At 59.9% G+C, this 22,620-nt stretch overlaps 15 protein-coding genes across 15 annotated transcripts; 8 read left to right on the top strand and 7 right to left on the bottom strand.

Annotated features, from left to right (window-relative positions):
* Nucleotides 1-389, bottom strand: OT_ostta10g00900 (unnamed product; the record flags this gene model as incomplete). The annotated part of the gene is made up of 1 exon (XM_022983117.1): nucleotides 1-389. A coding segment is annotated over one exon (389 nt), but the record flags the coding sequence as incomplete, so codon positions are not given.
* A 7-nt stretch (nucleotides 390-396) lies between these two features.
* On the top strand, nucleotides 397-792 carry OT_ostta10g00910 (Formate/nitrite transporter; the record flags this gene model as incomplete). The annotated part of the gene is made up of 1 exon (XM_003081477.2): nucleotides 397-792. One exon carries the CDS (start codon nucleotides 397-399, stop codon nucleotides 790-792), a length of 396 nt encoding a protein of 131 aa, XP_003081525.2.
* A 123-nt stretch (nucleotides 793-915) lies between these two features.
* Nucleotides 916-3,675, bottom strand: OT_ostta10g00920 (Moybdenum cofactor oxidoreductase, dimerisation; the record flags this gene model as incomplete). Its single annotated transcript, XM_003081478.2, has 1 exon — nucleotides 916-3,675. The coding sequence occupies one exon, from the start codon at nucleotides 3,673-3,675 to the stop codon at nucleotides 916-918; it is 2,760 nt and encodes a 919-aa protein (XP_003081526.2).
* A 539-nt stretch (nucleotides 3,676-4,214) lies between these two features.
* On the top strand, nucleotides 4,215-7,175 carry OT_ostta10g00930 (Riboflavin synthase-like beta-barrel; the record flags this gene model as incomplete). Its single annotated transcript, XM_003081479.1, has 1 exon — nucleotides 4,215-7,175. One exon carries the CDS (start codon nucleotides 4,215-4,217, stop codon nucleotides 7,173-7,175), a length of 2,961 nt encoding a protein of 986 aa, XP_003081527.1.
* A 295-nt stretch (nucleotides 7,176-7,470) lies between these two features.
* OT_ostta10g00940 (unnamed product) lies at nucleotides 7,471-8,251 on the bottom strand (the record flags this gene model as incomplete). Its single annotated transcript, XM_022983119.1, has 2 exons — nucleotides 7,471-7,950; nucleotides 8,150-8,251. 2 exons carry the CDS (start codon nucleotides 8,249-8,251, stop codon nucleotides 7,471-7,473), a joined length of 582 nt encoding a protein of 193 aa, XP_022839759.1.
* A 461-nt stretch (nucleotides 8,252-8,712) lies between these two features.
* Nucleotides 8,713-10,376, top strand: OT_ostta10g00950 (Major facilitator superfamily domain, general substrate transporter; the record flags this gene model as incomplete). The annotated part of the gene is made up of 2 exons (XM_022983120.1): nucleotides 8,713-8,753; nucleotides 8,939-10,376. 2 exons carry the CDS (start codon nucleotides 8,713-8,715, stop codon nucleotides 10,374-10,376), a joined length of 1,479 nt encoding a protein of 492 aa, XP_022839760.1.
* Nucleotides 10,377-10,523: 147 nt separating this feature from the next.
* On the bottom strand, nucleotides 10,524-11,933 carry OT_ostta10g00960 (Sulphate transporter; the record flags this gene model as incomplete). The annotated part of the gene is made up of 1 exon (XM_003081482.1): nucleotides 10,524-11,933. One exon carries the CDS (start codon nucleotides 11,931-11,933, stop codon nucleotides 10,524-10,526), a length of 1,410 nt encoding a protein of 469 aa, XP_003081530.1.
* A 258-nt stretch (nucleotides 11,934-12,191) lies between these two features.
* Nucleotides 12,192-13,322, bottom strand: OT_ostta10g00970 (MoaA/nifB/pqqE, iron-sulphur binding, conserved site; the record flags this gene model as incomplete). Its single annotated transcript, XM_003081483.1, has 1 exon — nucleotides 12,192-13,322. The coding sequence occupies one exon, from the start codon at nucleotides 13,320-13,322 to the stop codon at nucleotides 12,192-12,194; it is 1,131 nt and encodes a 376-aa protein (XP_003081531.1).
* A 241-nt stretch (nucleotides 13,323-13,563) lies between these two features.
* Nucleotides 13,564-14,176, top strand: OT_ostta10g00980 (unnamed product; the record flags this gene model as incomplete). The annotated part of the gene is made up of 2 exons (XM_022983121.1): nucleotides 13,564-13,830; nucleotides 13,886-14,176. 2 exons carry the CDS (start codon nucleotides 13,564-13,566, stop codon nucleotides 14,174-14,176), a joined length of 558 nt encoding a protein of 185 aa, XP_022839761.1.
* Nucleotides 14,177-14,336: 160 nt separating this feature from the next.
* OT_ostta10g00990 (MoeZ/MoeB) lies at nucleotides 14,337-15,677 on the top strand (the record flags this gene model as incomplete). The annotated part of the gene is made up of 1 exon (XM_003081485.1): nucleotides 14,337-15,677. One exon carries the CDS (start codon nucleotides 14,337-14,339, stop codon nucleotides 15,675-15,677), a length of 1,341 nt encoding a protein of 446 aa, XP_003081533.1.
* A 205-nt stretch (nucleotides 15,678-15,882) lies between these two features.
* Nucleotides 15,883-16,524, bottom strand: OT_ostta10g01000 (Cytochrome b5-like heme/steroid binding domain; the record flags this gene model as incomplete). Its single annotated transcript, XM_003081486.1, has 1 exon — nucleotides 15,883-16,524. The coding sequence occupies one exon, from the start codon at nucleotides 16,522-16,524 to the stop codon at nucleotides 15,883-15,885; it is 642 nt and encodes a 213-aa protein (XP_003081534.1).
* A 101-nt stretch (nucleotides 16,525-16,625) lies between these two features.
* OT_ostta10g01010 (unnamed product) lies at nucleotides 16,626-16,907 on the top strand (the record flags this gene model as incomplete). The annotated part of the gene is made up of 1 exon (XM_003081487.1): nucleotides 16,626-16,907. One exon carries the CDS (start codon nucleotides 16,626-16,628, stop codon nucleotides 16,905-16,907), a length of 282 nt encoding a protein of 93 aa, XP_003081535.1.
* Nucleotides 16,908-17,147: 240 nt separating this feature from the next.
* On the top strand, nucleotides 17,148-19,031 carry OT_ostta10g01020 (Serine/threonine-/ dual specificity protein kinase, catalytic domain; the record flags this gene model as incomplete). Its single annotated transcript, XM_022983123.1, has 1 exon — nucleotides 17,148-19,031. One exon carries the CDS (start codon nucleotides 17,148-17,150, stop codon nucleotides 19,029-19,031), a length of 1,884 nt encoding a protein of 627 aa, XP_022839762.1.
* Nucleotides 19,032-19,202: 171 nt separating this feature from the next.
* OT_ostta10g01030 (Endonuclease/exonuclease/phosphatase) lies at nucleotides 19,203-20,921 on the bottom strand (the record flags this gene model as incomplete). The annotated part of the gene is made up of 1 exon (XM_003081489.1): nucleotides 19,203-20,921. One exon carries the CDS (start codon nucleotides 20,919-20,921, stop codon nucleotides 19,203-19,205), a length of 1,719 nt encoding a protein of 572 aa, XP_003081537.1.
* A 488-nt stretch (nucleotides 20,922-21,409) lies between these two features.
* Nucleotides 21,410-22,558, top strand: OT_ostta10g01040 (P-loop containing nucleoside triphosphate hydrolase; the record flags this gene model as incomplete). Its single annotated transcript, XM_003081490.2, has 1 exon — nucleotides 21,410-22,558. The coding sequence occupies one exon, from the start codon at nucleotides 21,410-21,412 to the stop codon at nucleotides 22,556-22,558; it is 1,149 nt and encodes a 382-aa protein (XP_003081538.2).
* Nucleotides 22,559-22,620: the final 62 nt, after the last annotated feature.

The following is a 22,620-nucleotide window of genomic DNA, read 5'->3' on the forward strand; positions in this document are numbered from 1 at the left end:
GTGCCGCGCGCGGACGCCGTGGCGCCGCCCGCGGTGTTCGACGCCGCGGTCGCGGCGAGCGCGAAGAAAGCGGCGCAGGCGGTGGAGACGACGGTGACGCTCGGGTTCACCGCGGGGGCGCTCATCGGCCTCGGGGCGCTGCTCATGACGTGCGTGGGCGGGGCGTCGCCGGGTTTAGCGGCGTCGAATCCGGGATTGAGCGCGTTCGTGAGAGGTGCGATCGGGCTCCCGGCTGGACTCACCATGGTCGTCCTCACGGGGGCGGAGTTGTTCACGGGGAACGTGTTCGTGATGACGAGCGGGGCGCTGGACGGGGCGGTGAACGCGACGCAAGTCGCGCGGTCGTGGGTGCTCTCGTACGTCGGTAACTTTGTGGGGTCGGTGTTCATGGCGTACATGGCGGTCGCGGCGATGACGGCGGCGTCGCCGGCGGCGTCGGCGGCGGCGATCGGGATCGCCACCGCGAAGGCGTCGCTGCCGTTCGGCGCGGCGTTCGCCAAAGGGCTCCTGTGCAACTGGCTCGTCACGCTGGCTGTGTGGGGGACGATGGCGACGACGAGCACGGCGGGGAAGATTTTGGCAATCTTTTGGCCCATCATGACCTTCGTCGCGCTCGGTTTCGAGCACAGCGTGGCGAACATGTTCTTGATCCCGCACGGCATGTTCCTCGGCGCCGACGTCACGTGGTCGCAGATGATCTTCGGTAACATCATTCCGGTCACGCTCGGTAACATCGCGGGCGCCGTGCTCTTCACCGCTGGCGCGCACTGGATCGCGTACGGAAAGAAGTAAATTATGAATTATATCGATATGAATACCACAACCGCAACCAACATCGGTTGGCCTCTTTTTGCAATAAAAGTGAAGTTTCTCGGGATACGTTTTAGTACAATAGTAAGAATGCGAATGACTCGCCTAGTATCGGATAATGGTTTCTTTCGGGTAGCCAAGCTTTTCAAGAGCGGGAATACACGTGTCTTCCTCAAAGGATGGGGGACCACACATGACGGCGACGTGCGAAGTTCCGTTGGCGGCAAAGCCGTACTTCTCGATGATGGGCAAGCTGATGCGACTGTACGTGATTCGATCGGCGCTCCATTCCTCACCCTTCTTCTTTTCCGCCGCCCACGTTTCGTTTGAGATGCAATAGTGCACCTTGAATCGACTCGGGTGCTCCCGTTCGAGTCGATCGAGCGTGTACTTGAGCAAGACGTCGTCCTCCGTTTTGTTCGCATAAATGAATGAAAGCTCAGTTTGGTCCTTCTCATCCGCGAGCACGGCGACGATGAGTTGGAGCATGGGAGCGACACCGGTGCCACCGCCCAAAAGAGTCATCTTCTTCACAGGCGAGAGAGGTTTATTGTCGATCGTAAAGTTGCCGCCGCCGAGGTACTTGATGTTACCGACTGGGCCTTTGACTTCGATCGCGTCGCCCTCGTTGAGGTGGTGCATGTACTGCGTCAACGCGCCTCCATTCGGGTACGATTCGTGCACGTCCGAGTAATAAATCTTAACCACGAGCTCGATGGCACCGAGTGTACCGTTCAGGGACGACGGAGTGTACGCGCGCATGACCTTCTTGCCGTTCCACTCGCCTCGGAGATAGATGTGGTAGCCCACGGGCATGCCGCACTGGTGCTCGTCAGATTCCAGCTTCAAGCGCAACAGGATGCTGTCGTGCGAGAGTGGAATCTTCTTATCGATCTTCAGCTGCATCCACTTCTTCGGATTCAGCCCGAGCGGAGCGTCTTTCGGTACGACGAACTTCGCGCCGGCCCACATTCGATCGAACGCCGCGGCTTCCGCGGCCTCGCCAGTGATCATGTCGCCGTAAGCTTCCTTATGTTCCTCGTACCAAGTCAAGAGGTTCACCCCACCACGCTTCGGGAACTCCGGAAACTTACGCTTGGGCTCGTCGTCCTGCTTGATGACCTTAACATCCGCCGTAGCTTTCGCTTGTTCCGTCGTTCCCAACTCGCCGATGTAATACGGTTCGAGCTGTTTCCACGCCTTGTCGCTGTGGACTGCTTCGAAATCTTCCGTCGTGTCTTCGCCTGCGTTCATTGTGATACTTGCGTTGCCGCCCGGGTGCACGCCCGATTTAATGTACTCGTTGACGTCGTAAACTTTATTCTTGACAACGATCCAGCAGTCCTCTTCAGAGTTGTGCTTTGCGACCTCCTCCATCGTGATGTATCTGACATTCTCGCGGACGACGTCAGCGGGCTTATCTTCTTCCTTCTTGCGAATGGTCACGACAGCTTCGGAAGTGGTGATTTTCTCTTCTCCCGCGCGAGCAGACTCGAGCATCTCGATGATCGGCTTCCACCCACCGGCTTCGTTGCCCATCCAGCCGCCCTTGAGCGCGCCCGGCTCGGTGGGGTGTTCACCGACGACGTATCGCCCGATGGCATCCTCCGACACGGAGAGTTTGCATCTGAAATGGCAGCTGTTGCCCATACCCATGAGATTCCAGGTGAAATCACGCGGTTGCGTGTTGTTCGCTTGGTCCCACGCGCGGCACATCACTTCCTTCGCTCCCGCGAGCTCGGCGGTGTCGACCTCGAGATTCCAGAAAAACCAGCACCATTGCTTGCCGTACATGTTCGGCGCGCACGGGCGGACGACGTTGCATAGACGCCACTCGTACCCGCCGTCTAAGCTCACCTCAACTCGCGTGATGGCGTGACCACCACCCGTGTAGGCGTAACCCTTCACGGTGTACGTTTTGGAGTCCAAGGGGATACGCTCGCCGTGCGCCGGAGAAGAAATGGCGCTGTTGATGTTGAGCTCGTTGAAGATGTACTCGGGCTTCTCCCACCAGCCCTCCTTATCGGCCATCGCCGCGTCCACGCCCGGAGGCATGATGCGATTATCCCGGAAGTGGTAGAAGTTGTCGCTCGGTTGCTCGGTGATGCGGATCGTGGTGAGGTACTTGATCATGCGACCGCCGATGTAACCCGGAATGAGCAAGCGCACCGGGTAGCCGTGATCCGGTCGCAGCGCTTCGCCGTTTTGCGCGTAAGCGACCATGACGTCTTCGGCCGGATCGAGCGCCTTACAAAGCGGGATTGAGGTTCCGTACGTCCCCTTCGGCCCGTTCGGAAGCTCACCCTCCGGACCTTCAAAGCACACGTATTGGCGCTTTTCCGTCACGCACGTGACGCCGCACTCTTGCAAAAGAATACGAAGCGGCACGCCCGTCCAGAGAGAGTTGGAGAGACCGGCGGGACCCCATCCGAAACCGATGGTTTTCTTGTACATATTCTGCTCCTTGCGTCTGTTACCGGCGCACACGAGCAACATCGGCATCGTCATCGCCGGCTTGGCGAGGAGCTCATCCATCGTGTACGACCTCGACTTCTTCAAATCTTCCCCGGAGATCGTCACTCGGTGCGAATCCCACTCGCACTTTTGCGCCGCCCCGTGATTACGCACGAGATGCAGCTCCGCCGGGGTGATTCCACCGCACTCCATGAGTTCCGTCAACGGCGGCTCGACGTTGAACGGATGCGTCCCCGTGAGCCGCACCAACGACTCGTGTCTCGGCACCCACGCATCCGGCGTTCCCTCGTCTCGCGCGTCCGGCGTCGCCCCCACCACCTTCGCCTTCGCCAGCGCCTCCTCCGACCCCATGTTCGCCGCCAACTGCGCTCGAATGAATTCCCTCGGCATCGGCAGACACGGCGTCCCGCGTTCATCGCACCGCCCGTCCTCGTTCCCACGCGCGCGCGCGCGCCCCCGTCGTCCGACGAACGGCACGCTGATTCCCATCGTTCACCTCGCCTCGCTCGCGCGCGCGCTCGTCTCCCGCGTCCGTCGTCGTCGTCGTCGTCGTCGTCGTCGTCCCGACCGACGCTTCGCCGTCGTCGACGCGTCGCCGACCGTGACGCTTCGTGTTTTTTTTGCGTCGTTTCGCGTCCCTTCGCCCGGGTCATTTTTTTTATTCTTCTTCGGCATCATTCGGTGTACACTACGACACCGACGCGCGATCGGGGCCCCGTCGCTTGGTCACCCGCGGGCGACGCTTCGCGTCCCTCGACGATCGATCGCGATCGACGACGGACGATCGATCGTCGTCGACGTCGACACCGCGCGCGCGACCGGGAGTGCGCGACGCGGGACGGTCGAGCGAGAACGCGCGCGGGCGTCTTGGACGGGCGCGCGCGCGTGGACGGACGCGCGCGTGGACGAAGACGCGCATGGCGGGCGCGATGGGCGCGCGTGGGCGGTCGACGGGGACGCGGTCGACGGACGCGGGCGCGGGACGACGCGGCGGACGCGGACGCGGGAACGGGACGACGCGCGCGCGTCCGGTGCGAGGGGTCCATGTGCGACGGCGCGCGGTGGTGGAGCCGGAGCGTGGGGCGACGGGGGGCGAGCGGCGGGCGTGGCACGCCGCGGACGCGGCGTCGCTCGGCGCGTTCAACGAAGAGACGATCGCGAGGTACGCGAAGTATCCGGAACCGGTGCGAGAGGATGCGCACGTGTATAAAGATGCTGATGGGTACTACGTCGTGAAGGAGGAGTGGCGGAAGCCGACGAATCCGTTCGAAAAGTTAAAGCTGGAGAAGGATCCGATGCGCGAGCTCATCGGCTTGGCGGGCCTCGAGGCGATGGCCGAGGCGAGCGCGGTTGATTTCAAGGCTTGGGACGAGGCGCTGAACGATCCAGATGAGACGGATCAGCGGCCGAAGTGGGCCGGTTTGTTCCACCGACGGAAGGGTCACTACGGACGATACATGATGCGACTCAAGCTCCCGAACGGGCTCATCAACTCGACGCAGATGCGATACCTCGCGAGCGTCATCGAGAACTACGGTGAGGACGGGTGCGCGGACATAACGACCAGACAAAACATTCAGCTCCGCGGGGTCGAGCTGAAGGATGCGCCGGAAATTTTGCGCAAACTCGAGGAGCTTGGAATGTGTTCGCTGCAGAGCGGCTTGGACAACGTGCGCAACGCCACGGGGAACCCGCTCGCAGGCTTTGATCCGCAAGAAATCGTCGACACTCGTCCATACACACTCGCCATCCAGGAGTACGTCACAGGCGGCGGTCGCGGTAACCCCGCCATCGCGAACTTGGGCCGCAAGTGGAACGTGTGCGTCGTTGGAAGCAGCGATTTCTTCGAGCACCCGGACATCAACGACTTGGCCTTCATCCCGGCGATGAAGGATGGCAAGATGGGCTTCAACATCATCGTCGGTGGTTTCATCTCTTCTCAGCGTGCCGCGGAGTCCATCTCTTTGGACGCTTGGGTGCCCGAGGGCGAGGTCGTCGCGGCGACGCACGCCGTGCTCACCACCTTTCGCGATTACGGCCACCGCGGTAATCGCCAAAAATGCCGCATGATGTGGCTCATCGACGAAATGGGTCTCGACAACTTCAGATTGGAAGTCGCGTCGCGCATGCCCATCGGTGAGCTCGCGCGCGCGGCCGAGAAAGATCTCATCGATAGAGATTCCCCTCGGCGTAGCTACATTGGCGTGCACGAGCAAAAACAAGACGGCTTCAGCTGGGTCGCCGCCGCCGTTCCAGGTGGCCGCATGCAACCGGAGGATCTTCGCGAAATGGCTGACCTCTCCGACAAGTATGGCACCGGCGAGATTCGCCTCACCGTTGAACAGAACTTCATTATCCCGCACGTACCGACGGAAAAAGTTGATGATATCCTTAAGGAACGTCTTTTCCAAGAGTACACGCCGTTCCCTGGTAAGCTCGTGTCCAACATGGTGGCGTGCACCGGAAACCAGTTCTGCGGCTTCGCGCAAATCGAAACAAAGCGCCAGGCGTTGGAGATGGCTGAACACTTGGAGAGCGTCTTGGATCTTACCAAGGACGTTCGTATGATCTGGACGGGCTGCCCGAACTCCTGCGCGCCCGTGCAGGTGGCCGATATCGGCCTCATGGGCGCTCAGGTTAAGAATCCGTCTGGCGAGAAAGGAATGGTTCCGGGTGTAAACATTTTCATCGGTGGCACCGTCGGACCGAATGGTCACCTCAAAGAGAAGCCTGAGATCGAAAAGGTGGCTTGTACCGAACTCAAACCGATTCTAGAAGATATCATGATCGAAAGATTCGGCGCGACGCGAAAGGCGGTGCCGACACCGAACCCAGGACGCGCGTCGCGATGGAAGATAAACAAGTCTGCGCAGTACACGAAGGGTGTGCCAAAGGCGATGGGTAAGGCGACGCACATCTGTACCGCGTGCGGCTACATCTACCAAGAAACAAAGAAGTTCAATGAATTACCGGCAGATTACGTTTGCCCGTCTTGCAGTGCTCCGAAGACGAAGTTTGAGGCCATGAAGCAAGAGGTTGATCCGGCGAGCGCTCGACCGACTGTCGAGTACCCGGAGGGTACGCTCGTCACACTCAAGCAAGGCGAGACGGTGAACCTGAAACTCATTGAGAAAGAGCAAGTGACCTCGAACACCGTGCGATTCCGCTTCGAGCTTCCCTCTCCGGAGCACATTCTCGGCTTGCCAGTCGGTCAGCACGTGACGGTCACTATTGATGGCGTGTCTCGTCCCTACACGCCGATCACTCGCGACGCGGACAAGGGCTTCATGGATCTACTCGTCAAGGTTTACGACAAGGGCGAGCTCACACAGAAGCTCAACTCCGTTACCGTCGGCTCTATGGTCGCATTCGAAGGTCCGAGCGGGTTGGTGACGTACTCTGCTCGGGGCGAATTCTCTACGCTGAACCCAGCGACTGGCGTCGTCTCAAAGAAGGCGTGCAAGAATATCGCCATGATTGCCGGCGGTACCGGCATCACGCCGATGCTCCAAGTCATCCGCCAAATCTTTAGCGATGTCGGAGACACGACTCGCGTCAGCTTGCTGTTCGCCAACGTGTCCTCCGCGGACATCATCCTGAAGAAGGAGCTTGACGAGCTCGCTGCGGCGCACAAGAACTTGTCCGTGCACTATACCATTGACAAGCAAGAGCCCAACTGGACTGGCGACGTGGGATACGTTTCCAAGGACATGATCGAGAAGTGCAAGCTGCTCGACGACAACACTGGTTTCTTCAAGAAGCTATTCTCTTCTAGCGACGCCAACGATACCGCCGTCCTGATGTGCGGTCCGCCAGTGATGCTCGAGAAGGCCGTCGTACCCGCCCTAGACGCACTGAACGTGCCGTCGGAATGTCGTATTTTATTCTAGATGCAAAATTACGCTTGTGATAAACTAAAAGGGTGATAGCGTGCCCAAAGTAATCCACACGCTTATACCGAACGATGTGATTGAACTCTGCGCACGACCACGCCCCTGCCTACTGCGCGCGCGCGCGAGGCGATGCTGCCCTAACATGACATGACGCACGCATAGAAGCGAACGAGCGTGCGCTACGGTAGTGGTCGAAGTTATTAAGTTGCATGTCATGGTGGATGAATGTTCTATACGCCGTGTTACAAGTGATAGTGATAAGTACGTAGTGAATATACGTACTACGCATCGATTACGCGTTGGCGGCGGCGTACGCACTTTGCTTCTTGTGGTCGTACCAGATGCCAGCCGTGGAAACAATCACGGAGAACGCGATGAAGAAGCTCATCGTACCGACGAGGCCTTGCGGCGTGCGTTCATACGTTTCGACTTCAAAGGTGCAGCCGCTGTCGCCATAGCGCTTGTAGCCGTCCGCGGCGGACTTTTGGAGAACTTGGATAGTGTACTTGATCGGGGCGATGTTGAGCGGCAAGGTGATGTCGTGTCCAGTAGTGAGCTTTGACACGTCGATACCCTTTTCGAGCTCATCCGCTTCGACGGCGGTTTGCTTGCACTGCTTGTTCTTGTCAACGACGTCGTTCTTCTTGCGCCACTTGCGACCGACGGTTTCCGCAGAGTCGTAGCAGATCTTCACGGTGGCGGTGCAGTCGGTGCAGCTGGTGTCGAGACCGGTAGCCATGACATTCAATACACCGGTACCAGCCTTGATTTTCTACGTGCATGCGCGTGAATCGCGTGCTCGTCAGTCATCGCGTCCTCACCCTTCGCGAACCCCTCGGTCCCCGCAATCCTCAGCCGCGCGCCACGCCCGCTCGAGCGTCACCGACGCGCTCGCGATCGCCAACACCGCTCGACACAACCACCGCCGACGGCGCGATGTCTCTTTCGCCCCCTCGAGCGTTCGAACGCACCGAACCGGCGGCGCACGCCGCGCCATCGAGCTTGGTCGTCACCGTGAGCTTGTTCGCCGTCATCTCGGAGTACTTGGTCGCCGCGTGCGCGCCGGACGCCATCGCGCTCGCGACGCAGGCGCCGACGAGCATCTTCTTCATCGTGAGTTCCATCTTCGCGTCGTGCGCGTGCGTCGCGTGCGGGTGTGACGCGTCGCGGCGTCGGCGTCGCGCCTCGGGCGATATCGCGTCCGTCGACCGCCGTTTCGTGTCGTTTCACGAACGTCACCGCGTACAGAGGCTTCGAGTACCCTATAATACGAGCGTTTCGCGAAAGGGCGAAACGGTCCTGATGAAGGGGCAAAAAGGCGCAAAGCGTCACCGGCGCGTCAAACGGCGCCAACGGTCGCCAACGGTCGCATCGTATAAACGTATTCTTACGCCTATGTATGGACCGACACTCGCCGGGTCGGTCGGACGGTTCGGCCGAACGCGTCCGCGCGGTGCGGTCGACCGCTCGTCACTTCCCGACGCCGACGCACTCGACGCGCGCGGGTAGAATTCATACGGAAACGCACGCAAACATGCCCGCGGCTGATAACAAGTTCGGCATCGAGGTCGATAGGTACGCGCGATGAAGCGCGCGCGAGGAGGGATGATGTCGAGAGTTGTCGAACTGAAAGCGGCGTCGAGGGATGACGCCGTGTGGACGCGCGCGACCGCGCTCGAGTCTCGCGACCGATGAGAAACGATGAATTGAATATTTGTACTGACGTTCGCGCGCTTCTTCGCGTTGTTTTTCGTCGTTAGCGAGAACAAGGCGATGTCCTTGAACATCTTCTCGTTCAACCGACCCCACCACTTGTCTTTCCATTGCTCGTGGATCGCATTCTTCGTCTCCTTCATCTCCACCTTCGCTGCGGCGCCGATGATTCCGGTGATCCGTGAAGATTTGAACTTGAACAAGGCGCAGCTCGGTAACGCCGGTCTCGCCGCGGTCACCGGTGTGATTCTGTGCCGCGTCATGATGGGCTCGGTGTGCGACATCATCGGACCGCGCCTTGGCATGGCCTTCATCCTCATGTTCTCTGCACCGTTCTGCTTCGCCATGTCCATGGTCGAAACTTTCGAGGGATTCTTGATCTGCCGTCTGGGCATCGGTCTCGGCCTCGCCACGTTCGTGTGCACCCAGTTCTGGATGTCCAACATGTTCAACCGCAAGTGCGTCGGTCTTGCCAATGCCACCTCCGCTGGCTGGGGTAACTTGGGCGGCGGCGTCACCCAGTTCCTTATGCCGGGCATCTACGCCATCTGCTTCGCTGGCTGCAGTAAGAAGGCTTTCCTCGCTTGGCGATGGGCCTACATTGTCCCGGGTCTCGCTCACGTCCTCACCGCCTTCCTGACCTTGGCGTACGGGCAAGACATGCCGGACGGCAACTATAAGCTCCTCACCACCTCTGGTGCCATGGAGAAGAAGAATGCGCTCATGGTCAACTTGCTCGGCATGAAGAACTACCGTATGTGGGCCATGGTCCTCACCTACGGTGCGTGCTTCGGCGTTGAACTCACGATGAACAACATCGTCGCCGGTTACTTGTTCGATCAATTCGGTGTCTCCCTCCAAGTCGCCGGTGTCTTGGCTTCGTGCTATGGTCTGATGAACATCTTCGCCCGCTCCGTCGGCGGTATTGTTTCAGATTGGTCTTCCGAAAAGTTCGGCATGCGTGGACGTCTTTGGACGTTGTGGATCATGCAAACCCTCGAAGGTGTCCTTTGCATCTTCATGGGTCTCTCAAAGAACAACCTCGGCGCCACCATCGCTTTCATGGTCGCCTTCTCCATCTGCGTCCAAGCCTCCGAAGGCGCCTCCTACGGTATTGTACCCTTCATCTCCCGCCGTGCACTCGGCGTCGTCTCTGGTTTCATCGGTGCCGGTGGTAACGCCGGTTCTACGATCGTCACCGCCTTGTTCTTCACCAAGGACTCCATCGAAACCCATGAAGGTCTTGTCTACCTCGGCTACTACGTAATCGCGGTGACGGCTCTGGTCATCCCGATTCACTTCCCGATGTGGGGCTCCATGCTCTTCCCGGCCTCGAAGGACGCCACAGAAGAAGATTACTACATGAGCGAGTTCTCTCCGGAGGAAGTTAAGGCTGGCGTCGCCGCACCTGTCCAAAAGTTCTGCGAGAACGCTCGCGCTGAGCGACCGAAGTGGAAGCGCGCGGAAACCGCTGTCTCTCCATAAACGTGTAGTTGCAACATCTTTCTACGGTAGTATGAAAACAATAGAGCGTCGGCTATACTATGACATCTTGTCATCCGTTGTAACATTCATGACAGTGCATATTCATTCAACAAAACGCCATCCACTCGAGATGTAATCTTTACAATTTTATCCTACCGGTACTTCTATACGTCTCTGAACCTCCATGAGGAGATGCGTGCTCATGCCCGCCGCGAAGCCTATGGCCGTACTTTTCGTTGATATCGTTACCGCTGCCGTGACCATCACGAGATACTTCTGGTGCTGCTGCCAACCGGGTTTTGTCTTCAGCCCCATACCGATGAGCTCCAGACTCGAGGAGAAAAGCATCACACCAAGTATGGTCTTTGGAAAGTGTCCCAACAGCTTGACCAAGGAACTCCCGAAAACAAGCCCGAGAAACATCTTACATACACCGAGGAACACGATCGATCCGCCGCCTCGAGCACCGAAGGCGTACTGCGCGGCTAAGCCGCCAGCGCCGTGGCACGATGGCATCGCACCCACCCAACAGCCCACGAGGTTCATCACCCCAACGCTCGTCGCGACGGAGCTTGGAGACGCTGGAAAGTTCGGAAATAATTCCTTACTCAGCGCACATACCGATATGACCGAATTGAGTGTCGTCAGTGGAAGCTGTGGCACGCCGGCGTGAACAACTCCTCGTTTTGCCTCCGACCACGAGGCGCTCAAAATTTTCGGTCGAGCAGGCCCCATGGTCAGGCCATCTAGCGCTCTGTCTTTTGTCATCGCCATGATGATACCGATAATCACGAGTATGAGCGCAACCGGGATGTAATGTCTGCGTGGTTTGCGACGCTCTTCGCCCGTATCGAGTTCGCCTTGCGAGCACGCCGCTGGGTATTCGGGCGAACACACGTACATGACGGCGCACATCGCAACGATGGTGACGATCAACCCATCGGTGCCCAACATTTCGCGCACCTCTATCGCGTCGCCCGATTTGTACACGGCGAGCAAGAACCCTTTCCTCGCGAGAAGCAACCCGAGTCCCACTTGCATTCCCTGCACCACCGCGAGCGGAGTCAAACGGTTAAACACATCCATCATCCGCGTCGACCCGAGCGCCAAAACGATCGCCGAAACGAAAATACCCGCCGTCATGATCTCATTCACGTTTAACGCATCGTCTCCGAGCGCCACCGCCGCGATCGTCTTCATCGGCTGCACCGGCATTGGTATCTCGTACAAAAAAGCCGTGAGCACATTGTACGCTCCGGTGAACAACATCGTCGTCCCGGCGTCGACCCCGCACTCGATCGACATTCCGATCAACAGCGGTAAAAACGTTCCGAGATCACCCAACGAACCACTCGCCTCTCTCCACGTGAACTCGTCCCAAAACTTTCGCCCGCGCGCGCGCAACGTCGACGCGCCGCGCGCCGCCGTCGCCGCCGCCGTCCCCGTCGCGCCGCTCACCCACGTTTCTTCCCTCGAACTCCCCGCGCACTTCGCGGACGACGCATCGACGCGCCCCTCTTCGTCTTCACGGATCTCGTACGCGCCCGCGGACGTCATCGTGTCGCGACGCTTCGTCGACGCTTCGTCGACTGAAAAAGCAACCTCTCGCGCGTCACCCCTCGCGTCGACGCGCTCGCGCTCGAGCGTGGGCGAGCGCGGATTCGGATCGACGGAAGCGCGTTCGAGGCTCGTGCGCGCGCTCGAGGGCGAGACGGTGCGAAGTGACGCGTCGGTGATGACTACTGCGCTAGGTGATGTTGCAGGAGCGGCTAGACTAAAGGGCTAGGCGACGCCTCGCGGCGAGGCGGTCGTATGTCATCCGCCGATCTTAATCATCGCGCGGTTGTCCAGATCTGCGAGCTCGTGCATGCCGGCGTGCTTGGCCTTCTTGCGCTGAACGGCGTCGCCGATAATTTTGAGGATTTCGTCGTCCGTCGCGCCCTCGCGCATGGCGTCGCGAAGGCTCACCTCGGCGTTTCCAAAGAGGCACACCTTGAGATTTCCATCCGCCATGATTCGAAGACGGTTACATCCGGAGCAGAAGTGGTTGGTCATGCTCGTGATGAAACTGACGGTGCCGACGTGTCCATCGACGTAGAAATTCTTCGCCACCTCCTGGCGCGGGTCGTCGGCTCGGCGAAGGATGTACTTTTCGTCGATTCGAGCGCGCATCTCGGCGTACGAAACCATCTTCCTCTCGCTCCACTTATTCCCGTCAAACGGCATGTACTCGATGAATCTGACATTGATCGGTTTGGTCTTCGTCAGCTCCACGAAATCCAAGATCTCATCGTCGTTTTGTCCGCGCATGACGACCACGTTCACCTTGACGCTGTCGAAACCGAGCTCCACCGCGCGGTCGATGCTCCGCATCACGCGTTCTTGCCCTTTCCTTCTCGTCATGAATTCAAACTTCGCCGGCACCAAGGTATCGAGCGAGAGATTCAATCTCGTCAACCCGTTCGCCTTAAGACCTTCCAATCTACGCTCGAGCGCGACGCCGTTCGTCGTGACGCTCACGTCCCGCACCCCCGGCGCCGCGGACACGCGTCGGACGATATCCTCCAGATCCCTCCGCACCGTCGGCTCCCCCCCCGTGAGCCGCACCTTATCCACTCCCGCCCTCGCAAAAATATGTACCAACCGCTCCACCTCGCTCGCCGTCAACAGTCGTCCATCCGGGGTCAAATCCACCCCCTCCGCCGGCATGCAGTACGCGCATCGCAAGTTGCATCGCTCCGTGAGCGAGATTCTCAAATAATTATGCCCCCGTCCGTGCGCGTCGACGAGCGCCGGCGCGATCGCGCGCGCGTCCACGACGCGCGCGCGGCGTCGTCCGTCGTCCGCCGTCTCCCACGGCCGTCGTCCGTCGTCGCCCGTCCTCGCGCGCCGCCCGTCGTCATCGCCCGTCGTCGCGCGCGTCCACGCGATCGACGCGTCGTCCATCGCCGCGCGCGCCCCGAGCGCGCGCGCGCCGCGTCCACGACGCCCGCGAGCGAGCGCGCGGGCGAGCATGGGCGTCGTCGCGCACTCGCGCGCGCGCGACGTCGAGCGCGCGCCGGCGGCGGGGCGGCGGTCGACGCCGTGCGTATTGTGGTGCGAAAATGCCCATGAAATGGACCAATGACGACGTTTCGGACGCGAAGCGACGCGCCGGCGACGCTTCGTCTTCACACCCGCGCGCGCGATGGGCGACGCGACCGCGCGCGGGGACGACCGCGGGACGTTCGCGGTGGTGGATTTAGTCGCGCATCTCTATCGAGGCACCGCGGACGATCGACGCGCGCTCGGGGCGGTGTGGGCGCGGTACACGGCGGCGACGGCGGCGGAGCGCCGGGCGAAAGGATTCGAACTCGTGCGCATGCATCACGCGACGCTCACGCGCGTGCTCAGGGACGACCCGTGCGGGGAGTTTTTGGATATCGATGACGTGCGCATGGCGTGGGAGGAGTTCGTGGACGCGCTGAGAGACGCGAGGGGCGAGCGCGGCGTCGCCGGCGACGCCGGAGACGATGAAGAGTTACGACGCGCTGGAGGGACCGGTGATGAAGCGAAACGAATCGTTCAACCAACTCGCGCGAGATCTCGAAAATGTCATCGCGAAAATGTCGCCGTCGACGAGCGGGGCGAACACGCCCGAGGGATCGACGCGAGGGGTCGAGCGGATCAGTTCGAGCGGTATGCTCCTAAACATCGGGACGACGTCTCGCGAGCCGAGCGTCCGCGGCGGCGGCGCCTTCTTCCAGTCCAAGGGCGCCGTCGGCGGCGATGAGCTTCGCGCCAAGCTCGATGACGCGTAAACCGTCGTTACCATCACTACCCTGCAGTGTAGAGTCTCCACCGCGCGCGTCGGTGCTGTGTAAAACCAAAAAGCGCGCGCCCTCACACCGCGACTGCGTCCACCTCTCGCCACCGTCGCGTCGCCGACGAACGCGTCGTTGGCGACGCGACGTGCGTCACATGTCGCGCGCGTCCACGTGGACGCCCGCGCTCGAGATCGAGCGCGACGCGCGCGCGGTCGAGCGCTACGCTCGACACCTCGTGCTCCCGCGCGGCGCCGCGCTCCAGCGCGCGCTGTGCGCCGCGAGAGTTCTCGTCGTCGGGTGCGGCGGTTTGGGATGTCCCGTGGCGACGTACCTGAGCGCGAACGGCGTCGGGACGATCGCGCTGTGCGACGCGGACGACGTGGAGCTGAGCAACCTGCACCGGCAGGTGGGACACGCGACGAGCAAAGTCGGGACGAGCAAATCGGCATCGCTGCGAGAGCGGTGTCTCGGGCTGAACGATGGGATTGAAATCATAGAGCATCGACTTTTCGTCAATCAGATGAACGCGAATGAAATGGTCGATGGGTTCGATTTGGTGTGCGATTGCAGCGACAACCCCAGGACGCGATACGTGCTCTCGGACGCGTGCGCGCGACGAGGGGTGCCGCTCGTGAGCGCGGCGTGCGTCGGGTTCGAGGGTCAACTCACAGTGTTGTGCGGAACGCGGTGTTGGGACGACGAAAGGCGCGAGTTCGGCGCATTCACGCCGGCGCCGTGTTATCGATGTCTGTTTCCGACGCCGCCAGCTGCGGGCGACGCCGGAACGTGCGGGGCCTCGGGCGTGCTCGGTGTGCTTCCGGGCATCGTCGGTACATTTCAAGCACTCGAGGCCATCAAAGTTTTGAGCGGAATCGGGGAGACGTTGCGAGGGAAAATGGTCTATTTCGACTCGCTGAGCGCGTCGCCGACCATGACGCTCAACATGCGCGAGGAGAGAGATCCCAGGTGCGCGTGTTGCTCGGTGGAAAAGTTCGATCAGAAAACGTATGATTACGACGCATTCTTATCTTCGACGCCGTGTCCGATCAAGTTTGTGAAAACGACATCGATTAACGGGGTAGATTTGAGTGCGCCGCCTGCGCATGGGCCCGGCGAATCGCTCGACGAGGAACTTCAGAAGCATTCGGCGTGGAAGCGGCTGAGCACGGGTGATTTCCAATCTCGGAGCTCATCCACTGGAGCGCTCATCGTCGACGTCCGATCAAAGCGCCTGTTCGACGCCGCCCATCTGCGTGGCTCGGTGAACATTCCCATAGAAATGCTCGATGAAGGCGAATGGCGATCCGTCGTTGCCGAGGCCGACGCTAACGTCGATACTGTTTTATTCGTGTGTGCTGGAGGCAACAATAGTCAACGTGCGTCGGCATGGTTCGCAAACTCTTCGCTCAGAGGTTTTCGAGACGTTTTCGACATGCGTGGAGGACTCGCGGCGTGGCGCCGAGACGTCGATCCGTCGTTCCCCAAACTTGGTTAATTCTTTATGTAGCGTAGCGCGCCCAGCCTTGCACGAACTGAATGCGCGTCGCGCGCAGCACACGATTCATTTCATTATCGATGACTCGAGGGCGTCTTCAATAACAATACCTATAGCATACAGTCGCAGTCGCGTCGCGCGTCACGGATGGCTTTTGCCAATTCCCGCAAAACATCTTCGGGTGCCAAAGCACCAAACGGTACGGTCACGTTCGTTTTCTCGTCGCCGTCTTAGCTCCGAGTGCGACGCCCACTATTCCTAACAACCCCCTCCACATCGACGTACGAATTTTCTCACGCCCCTTTGACTCGCTCGCGCGCATCGAAACTTCTGCGACGACCTCCGTCGCGCGTCTCTGCGGCAACCCGTGCGACGTCTCCAAAAATCTCAAGTGTCCATCCGTCACCTCCATCCTTCGCGCCCCGAAAGTCATGTCCCCCTCCAACCACTCCGTCGACGGCGTCTCTACGTCGCTCGAATCGTCCACCGCCTCCCCATCGCGCGCCAGAACGCCGATTTGAAAATCCTTCAACTGCGTCCACGCCCGCGCGCTATGTATCGCCGCGAACTCCTCCGTGGCCTCCTTCCCGAGCGCCCGCGCGATCGCGATCGCCGTCGACACCTGCCCGGCGTTCTGAAACCCCGGATGCGACCTCGCGAAGGCCGTGATGTCGAACACGCGCTCGTTCACGACGATCCAACCGTCGCGAACGACGTCATGCTCGGACACCATCTTCATCGAAAACTTTCGCCACGCTCGACGCTCCTCCTCCCTCGGCCTCCGTCGCAGCCGCTCGACGACGTCGAGATCAATCTTCACCTCCGCCCCGAGCTCGCGCTCGACCATCGCGCGCGTCGACCACCGTCGCGACGAAGTGTCGACCGTCGACGTTTCGTCTTCGTAAGGTCACGAAGCGTCACACGCCCACGCGCGTCGAACCGCGAGCGATGCACCTCGCGCGCGCGGCGCGACAGCACGGCGGCGCCGTCCTCGCCGCCGTCGCCGCCGCGCTCTTCTGCGCGTGCGAGCGCGTGGAGCGACGCTTCGGGTACGATTCACAAAACGTCTGCCTCTTCGCAACCGTGCTCGCCCTCGTGGGACTCCTCCTGAGCGAGACGCGACCGGATCGACGGGCGGAGAAGCTCACGTTCGATCCGAGCGAGGCATCGGCGGCGCGGACGCGCGCGGCGGCGGCCGCGGCGGCGGCGGCGGGGAAAAAAACGCGGTGATGCCGACGCGGAACCCCATCGCGATGGTCGACCGCGTCCCGCGCGTTCGGTGCCGACGCGACGCGACGCGACCGGTCGACCGCGCGCGCGTCGGACGGTGTAATACGAGTAATATTGTTCCATCCGTTTCCCGGCGTCGATCCGCGAACGCGCGCGCGGGCGTCGAACGCGGGCGTCGCGCATCCGAAGACGCGGGTCGACGCGGTGGATGCTTTTTCCCCGCATTCGCGCGCCCCCGACATGGGCTGCGCGTCGAGCACCGCGCGAGGGGACGCGGATGATCTCCCGGGCATGCGTCTCGTCGATTTCACGTCCGAGATCGCGGACGCGTACGACGTCGGGCGGAAGATCGGGGTCGGGCAACAGGGCGCGGTGTACGCGTGCGTGGAGCGGTCGACGGGGCGGCGGTTGGTGATGAAGGAGACGCACATCGGCGTCTTCGGGGCGTCGCAGCGGCGGGTAGAGGCGTACAGGGAGATTGAATTATTGTCGAAAATGAATCACCCGAGCGTGGTGAAGATTGTCAAGGCGTATCAGACGCCGACGGATGTGCAGGTGGTGATGGAGGACGCCGGGGACCGCACGCTCATCGGGTACTTGGTGAAACTGGACGAGAGCGCGTTGACGGAGAGCGAACGCGGGAGGGAGAAACACGAGATGTTGAGACAAATCGTGGACGCGGTGGCGCACGTGCACGCGCGAAGCGTGGTTTTCAGAGATTTGAAGCACGATAACTTGGTCGTGCGCTGCGACGAGGACTGTCGAAACGCGCGCGTAACCTTGGTGGATTTTGGGAGAGCGGCGTCGCTGAAGCGGGAGGAACGATTGCGTAATCTCCCACCGCTCGGGACGTCACTGTTCCAGGCGCCGGAAGTGGAAGAACGACGAGAGTACGGGCAGGCGGCGGACATGTGGGCCGTGGGCGTTTTTACGTACTTTCTCGTAACCGGGAAGATGCCGTTCGAGCACTCAGCGGCGGGACTGTACAAAGTTTTACGGGGAGAGTACGAACCCTTGGACGCGTCGGTGGACAGGCAAGCGAAGGATTTGATATCTAAACTGCTCGTTCGTGATCCGTCGAAGCGAATGAACGCCGCGCAGGCCATCACGCATAAATTCTTGCGTCAGGGTAACTCTGCGCACATGCACGTGTCTCTGGGTGACTCCCTGCGGGTGCCGGCGCACATGGAGACGGCTGCCAAGAAACAACTTCGCGCGCTCGTTATGCAAGAGAGTCTCGAGAGACACACCGTGGGCCTTCTTGCGGAGATGCTCACTCCGGATGACGTGACGACTCTTCAACGCTGGCTGTCAATGAAAGCGGAGCGCTCCGTCCATCACGGAAGGAACAACGTGCACAAGCCGAATCACATGTTAGATACGTTCGGTTCCGAAGCAGGGTCGCGTGAGGGCACCACTCACTCGGGTAAAGCATACCAAGACGAAGTCGAGGGTCGAAAGGCATTAAACTCTTTGTATACGCAGATGAAGAGAGAGCAAGCTATCGTGGGCGAGAGCACGGATGTGAGCTTCCATGGAGGTATGAATCGAAGCGAATCGTTCGCCATTCTCACAGAGGCAGCGAAGGCGCTCCTTGAGGTAGATTCTACGAAAGATCTCACGGACGCGCTCGAACATAGCCCGTCGCCCGACAAGAAGGGCAGCTCTCGATTGTCGCTGGGACAGTCTCCGGGCGCTGCCCAAAACTCTTCGTCAAAACTCGATCCCATATCTAGACAAATCAGTCTGGCGCCTCGAAGTCTCGTCGGATTCGCGCACTCGAATGGTCTGTGCACCGTCGATGAGCTCATTACCGCTTGTTATAGCGCTGGTTTGCCTCGCGTAGCCGAGGAGCTCCAGACGGTGCGAGACACGCTGAAGAGTGAGAGAGTGGCAAAGCTCAAATCGCTCGGCGCCGATGAGGAGGTACAAAATGAGAGCGTCTTACTCGATATCATGCTATTCAGGTATGAAGACTTATTCACGAAGATCGAAAGCGCGCATCTTCAAGCGTTGAGAGAAATGTCTGAGCAGCGCACAGTGACGGTGAAGGACTTGGCTAATATCAGTGAAGACCTGAGCGGACACGGGAGACGCGTGCGGGGAGGGGTACCAGTTATGTAATCTATGTACGAGTTACGGTATAGGCAATGGTTTCTGTTATATCACAAACACCAAGTTGATGCCTCGCTATGAGAGGCACATTTCTCGCACTGGGCGCGACGCTAAGCAATGTCTAACATGAATTTTTCGTTTTTTCTTGTTTTTTGCTTGGTAATGTACTCACAGGTGGCGTTACATGTAACGCTGCCCGTGTTGCATGGGATCAACGCGCGGCCCCCATTGAAATTCCGTCATCAGACAGATGTGGTCGCTCGACAACTGCGTGTTGGGTAGACCACCGTACTTGGCGCGAACCTCCCGCTCGCTCGGAAGTTCGAGCAGGCTGATCGGTGACAAGGCGTCTTCGGTGTAGAAGACGTAGTCGAGCGCGCCGTTGAAGTCCTTGGTACAGTTCGTAAACAAAGGTTCGCCGATGACGTCGACTCGGTCTCTTTGACGCTCGAGCGCGTCCGAGTCCAAGCACGGCTTGTGCAAATTTGTGTACGCCGACACTAGCGGGAGTGGGTGAGACAACTTAGTCGAAGGTTGCAGTATTCCGAACGGATCGATACCGAGCTCAGGGTGATCTGCGGGCACACGGCCCGCGGACAGGAGCGAGTGTGCCGCCGATCCTGGTACAGAGTTGAAATCCCCACAAACCACCATCGGAATCTCCGCCGACGTTGCGATCTTCTCCAAACCCTTGAGCAACGTGTGCACTTGCCATAACTTAACGTCATTGTGTTCGGTATTCGCGTGAATGTGCGTGTTCGCGACGCAAAGAAGCTGTCGCTTACCGCTCATAAGCTGATCGACGTCGAGCGCCTCCAGGACAACGATGAGGGCAATGTTGTCCTTCATCAACCGGTTCAGCGCATCCTTCTTTTGCGTCGCACCACCCAACGACTCGACTAGACTCAACGCCGCCTTGTTGAACTCCACTTCGTACTTCTTAATCAACGCAAACTTGTCCTTTTTGAAGAAAATCGCGCAGCCATCGATGACGAATTTCCCTTCGCTGAAAATCTGCGCCGTCTTCTTCTTGTACACTGAAGCGTACCCATATTTGGCCATCTCGCCCTGAAAGAACTCCTCGTAGTGATCAGATTGTACTTCTTGCAGACACAGTATATCTGCGTTGTAGTTGACGATCTCCTTCAATATATTCTGTCGACGATACGCCCACGCCAGGGCCCAATCCGGTACGTATCCGTACATGTCGGCGTTGCAGTACAGATCTGCGAGCACGTTGTACGTCGCGCACGTGAACGTCCGAGGTTCTGGTGAAGTATTGTGCATTATCTTCACCATGTTCCTGCGCGGCGGCTCCGGGGCCGGAATCACCCTACCGGTGATCACGTTCTGTGGCTGCGCTTGCTCATTCTCCGTCTTCACGTCAACCGGCACCACCTCGAGCTTCAGAACGTGCCCCACGTCGTCGACACCGACGGTGTAGTTCCGCGTCTGACAAATTTCAATCCAAGGCTCGATCTTCTTCTTCTCCTCGGGCTTTTCCTCCTCTGCCTTCGCCGCCTTCCACGCCTCTGGATCGTCCTTCACACTAGAGCGATCCGCTTTTGTCGGAAACGGTTCGCCGTTCGCGAGGCGATTCCGATTCCACTCCCTCCACGCGTGCTTAAAGCACTCGGAATCGCAGTGGTACGTCCGCGTCGCGATATTCATCAGCGTCGCGTTCTCCGCCGGGTGCACCGAGCACACCATCATCTTCGCCTTTTTCCCCGACCGATACCATCGATACCGAACGTAACTCCCCTCGTGCGCGTTCTCCTTTCCGATATCCTCCGTCGTGGACGTCCCATCGCTCTTACGCGTGACGATGTACGGCTGTAGCTCGACGCCGACGATCGGCGTGTCTGTGTTCAGCGTCGCCCTCGTCACCGTGAGGCTCATGAAGTTCGCGTGCGCCGACGTCTCGCGCTCGGAAACCGCGCGCGATCGATCACCAACGCCTCGTCGCAGTCAAACCCGCTATCGACGTCCTTCCAACCCGCGTCCGCGCGCGTCTCGACGCGATCGACGTCCTCGTCGTTCAAACAGATCGTCCAGGAAAATCACGATCGTTCCTCCGTCTCTCCCGTTTGTCGACCGTTTGACGTCGTCAAACGCGAGTCGCTACCGGGCGCCAGCGAGCGCCGCGCGCTCGGTGCGCCGGGACGGCGTCAGCGCGACGACACGCGCGAATTCTGGCGACGAAATGCGATCGATACCCTCGTCCCGCGCGCGAGCTGTCTCAACCCTAGACTGTCAAGCACATGGTATTTCTGTGTCTACAGTATCCCATAGGGGCTCGCCGACGAGTGACGACTCACTAAAAATTCGACCGCGCGAATGAGACGAACCGGCGCGTCACACGGCGCGACGGTTCCACTTCCCCGAGGATGATTCGACCTCGACGACGGCCGTCCACCGACGGCGTCGACGGCGATGGAACGGCGCTCGAGCGCGCGCGGGCGAGGGCGAACGCGGGACGCCTGCGAAGCGCGATGCTCGGAAGCGCGGTGGCGGTGGTGCTGTACGGCGCGGCGGGACGGTGGGGCGGCGCGGCGCGGCGCGGCGCGGAGGCAGAGTTCGTGAGCGATGACGCGGCGGCGTACGCGTACGGGACGGCGACGGAGGAGTTTTCGGGGATGAAGCTCGATGCGTTCGCGAGAGCGCTGTCGAGGGTGGTGATCGCGGACGTGGGCGCGGAGATGGGCGAGGCGCCTCGGACGTCTGGGGCGGCGCCGAGGAGACGCGCCGACGGTTTCGTGAGGGTCGTCGCGACGCATCATAAGACGGGCACGGCGCTCATGCGGGACGTACTCGAGACGATTTCACGAAACTATTCGTTCTTTGACGTTCGCGCCGCGGAGGATCGTGCGGAGAGGTCGAGCGAGGAGGAGGACGAGACGTCTCGGAGTATGTTCACAAACGCGGATATAGTCTTTGACTATCACTTTGGGAAGCGCTTACCGAAGTATTTGATCTCAGATGCGCGAGAGCGCTCGCTCGAATCAATCATATCGACGTCGAACGCGCTTGACTACAGGATTGTTCACGTCGTTCGAAATCCTCCAGACGTCATAGTGAGCGGCGCGGCGTATCATCGTCGAGCGCCATTGGACGAGAATTGGCTGACACCGTTCGCTGACGTTCTCTCGAACGCGACGCCAAAGGTTGCGATATCGGCTGAAATGTCATTTTCGGACGACGAATTGCGCATGCTCGCTCTTGCGCACGTCGAGTGCGCGGTAGATCGAAAATGCTTGAATGTCCGGTTGGAGGAACTCGAATCCAATTTTGATGCTGTCCTCGCGCGCGCTCTTCTTTTTCTGGAGTTTCCATCGAGCAAAGTTCGCACCATGGTCCGAGCGGCGAGTGTGCACGATATGAAACAATGGTCGGACGACGAACTTCGTCAAAATGAGCATTACACGAAGAAGAGCGATCGTTCTGCGTACTATCGGGCTATCTCTTCCGACGCGATGATTTCGGAGACTCTGATGCACCTACAAAAGGCGATGAATTACACGGTGAGCGAGCGGTGACGTGTGGTGAAGCCCATTACGGGCCGCGTGGCGCGATGTAATAGATACGCGCACATCATCAA

This window comes from Ostreococcus tauri (assembly GCF_000214015.3).
Source record: "Ostreococcus tauri WGS project CAID00000000 data, contig chromosome 10, whole genome shotgun sequence".
In the NCBI taxonomy this organism is placed as follows: Eukaryota; Viridiplantae; Chlorophyta; class Mamiellophyceae; order Mamiellales; family Bathycoccaceae; genus Ostreococcus; species Ostreococcus tauri.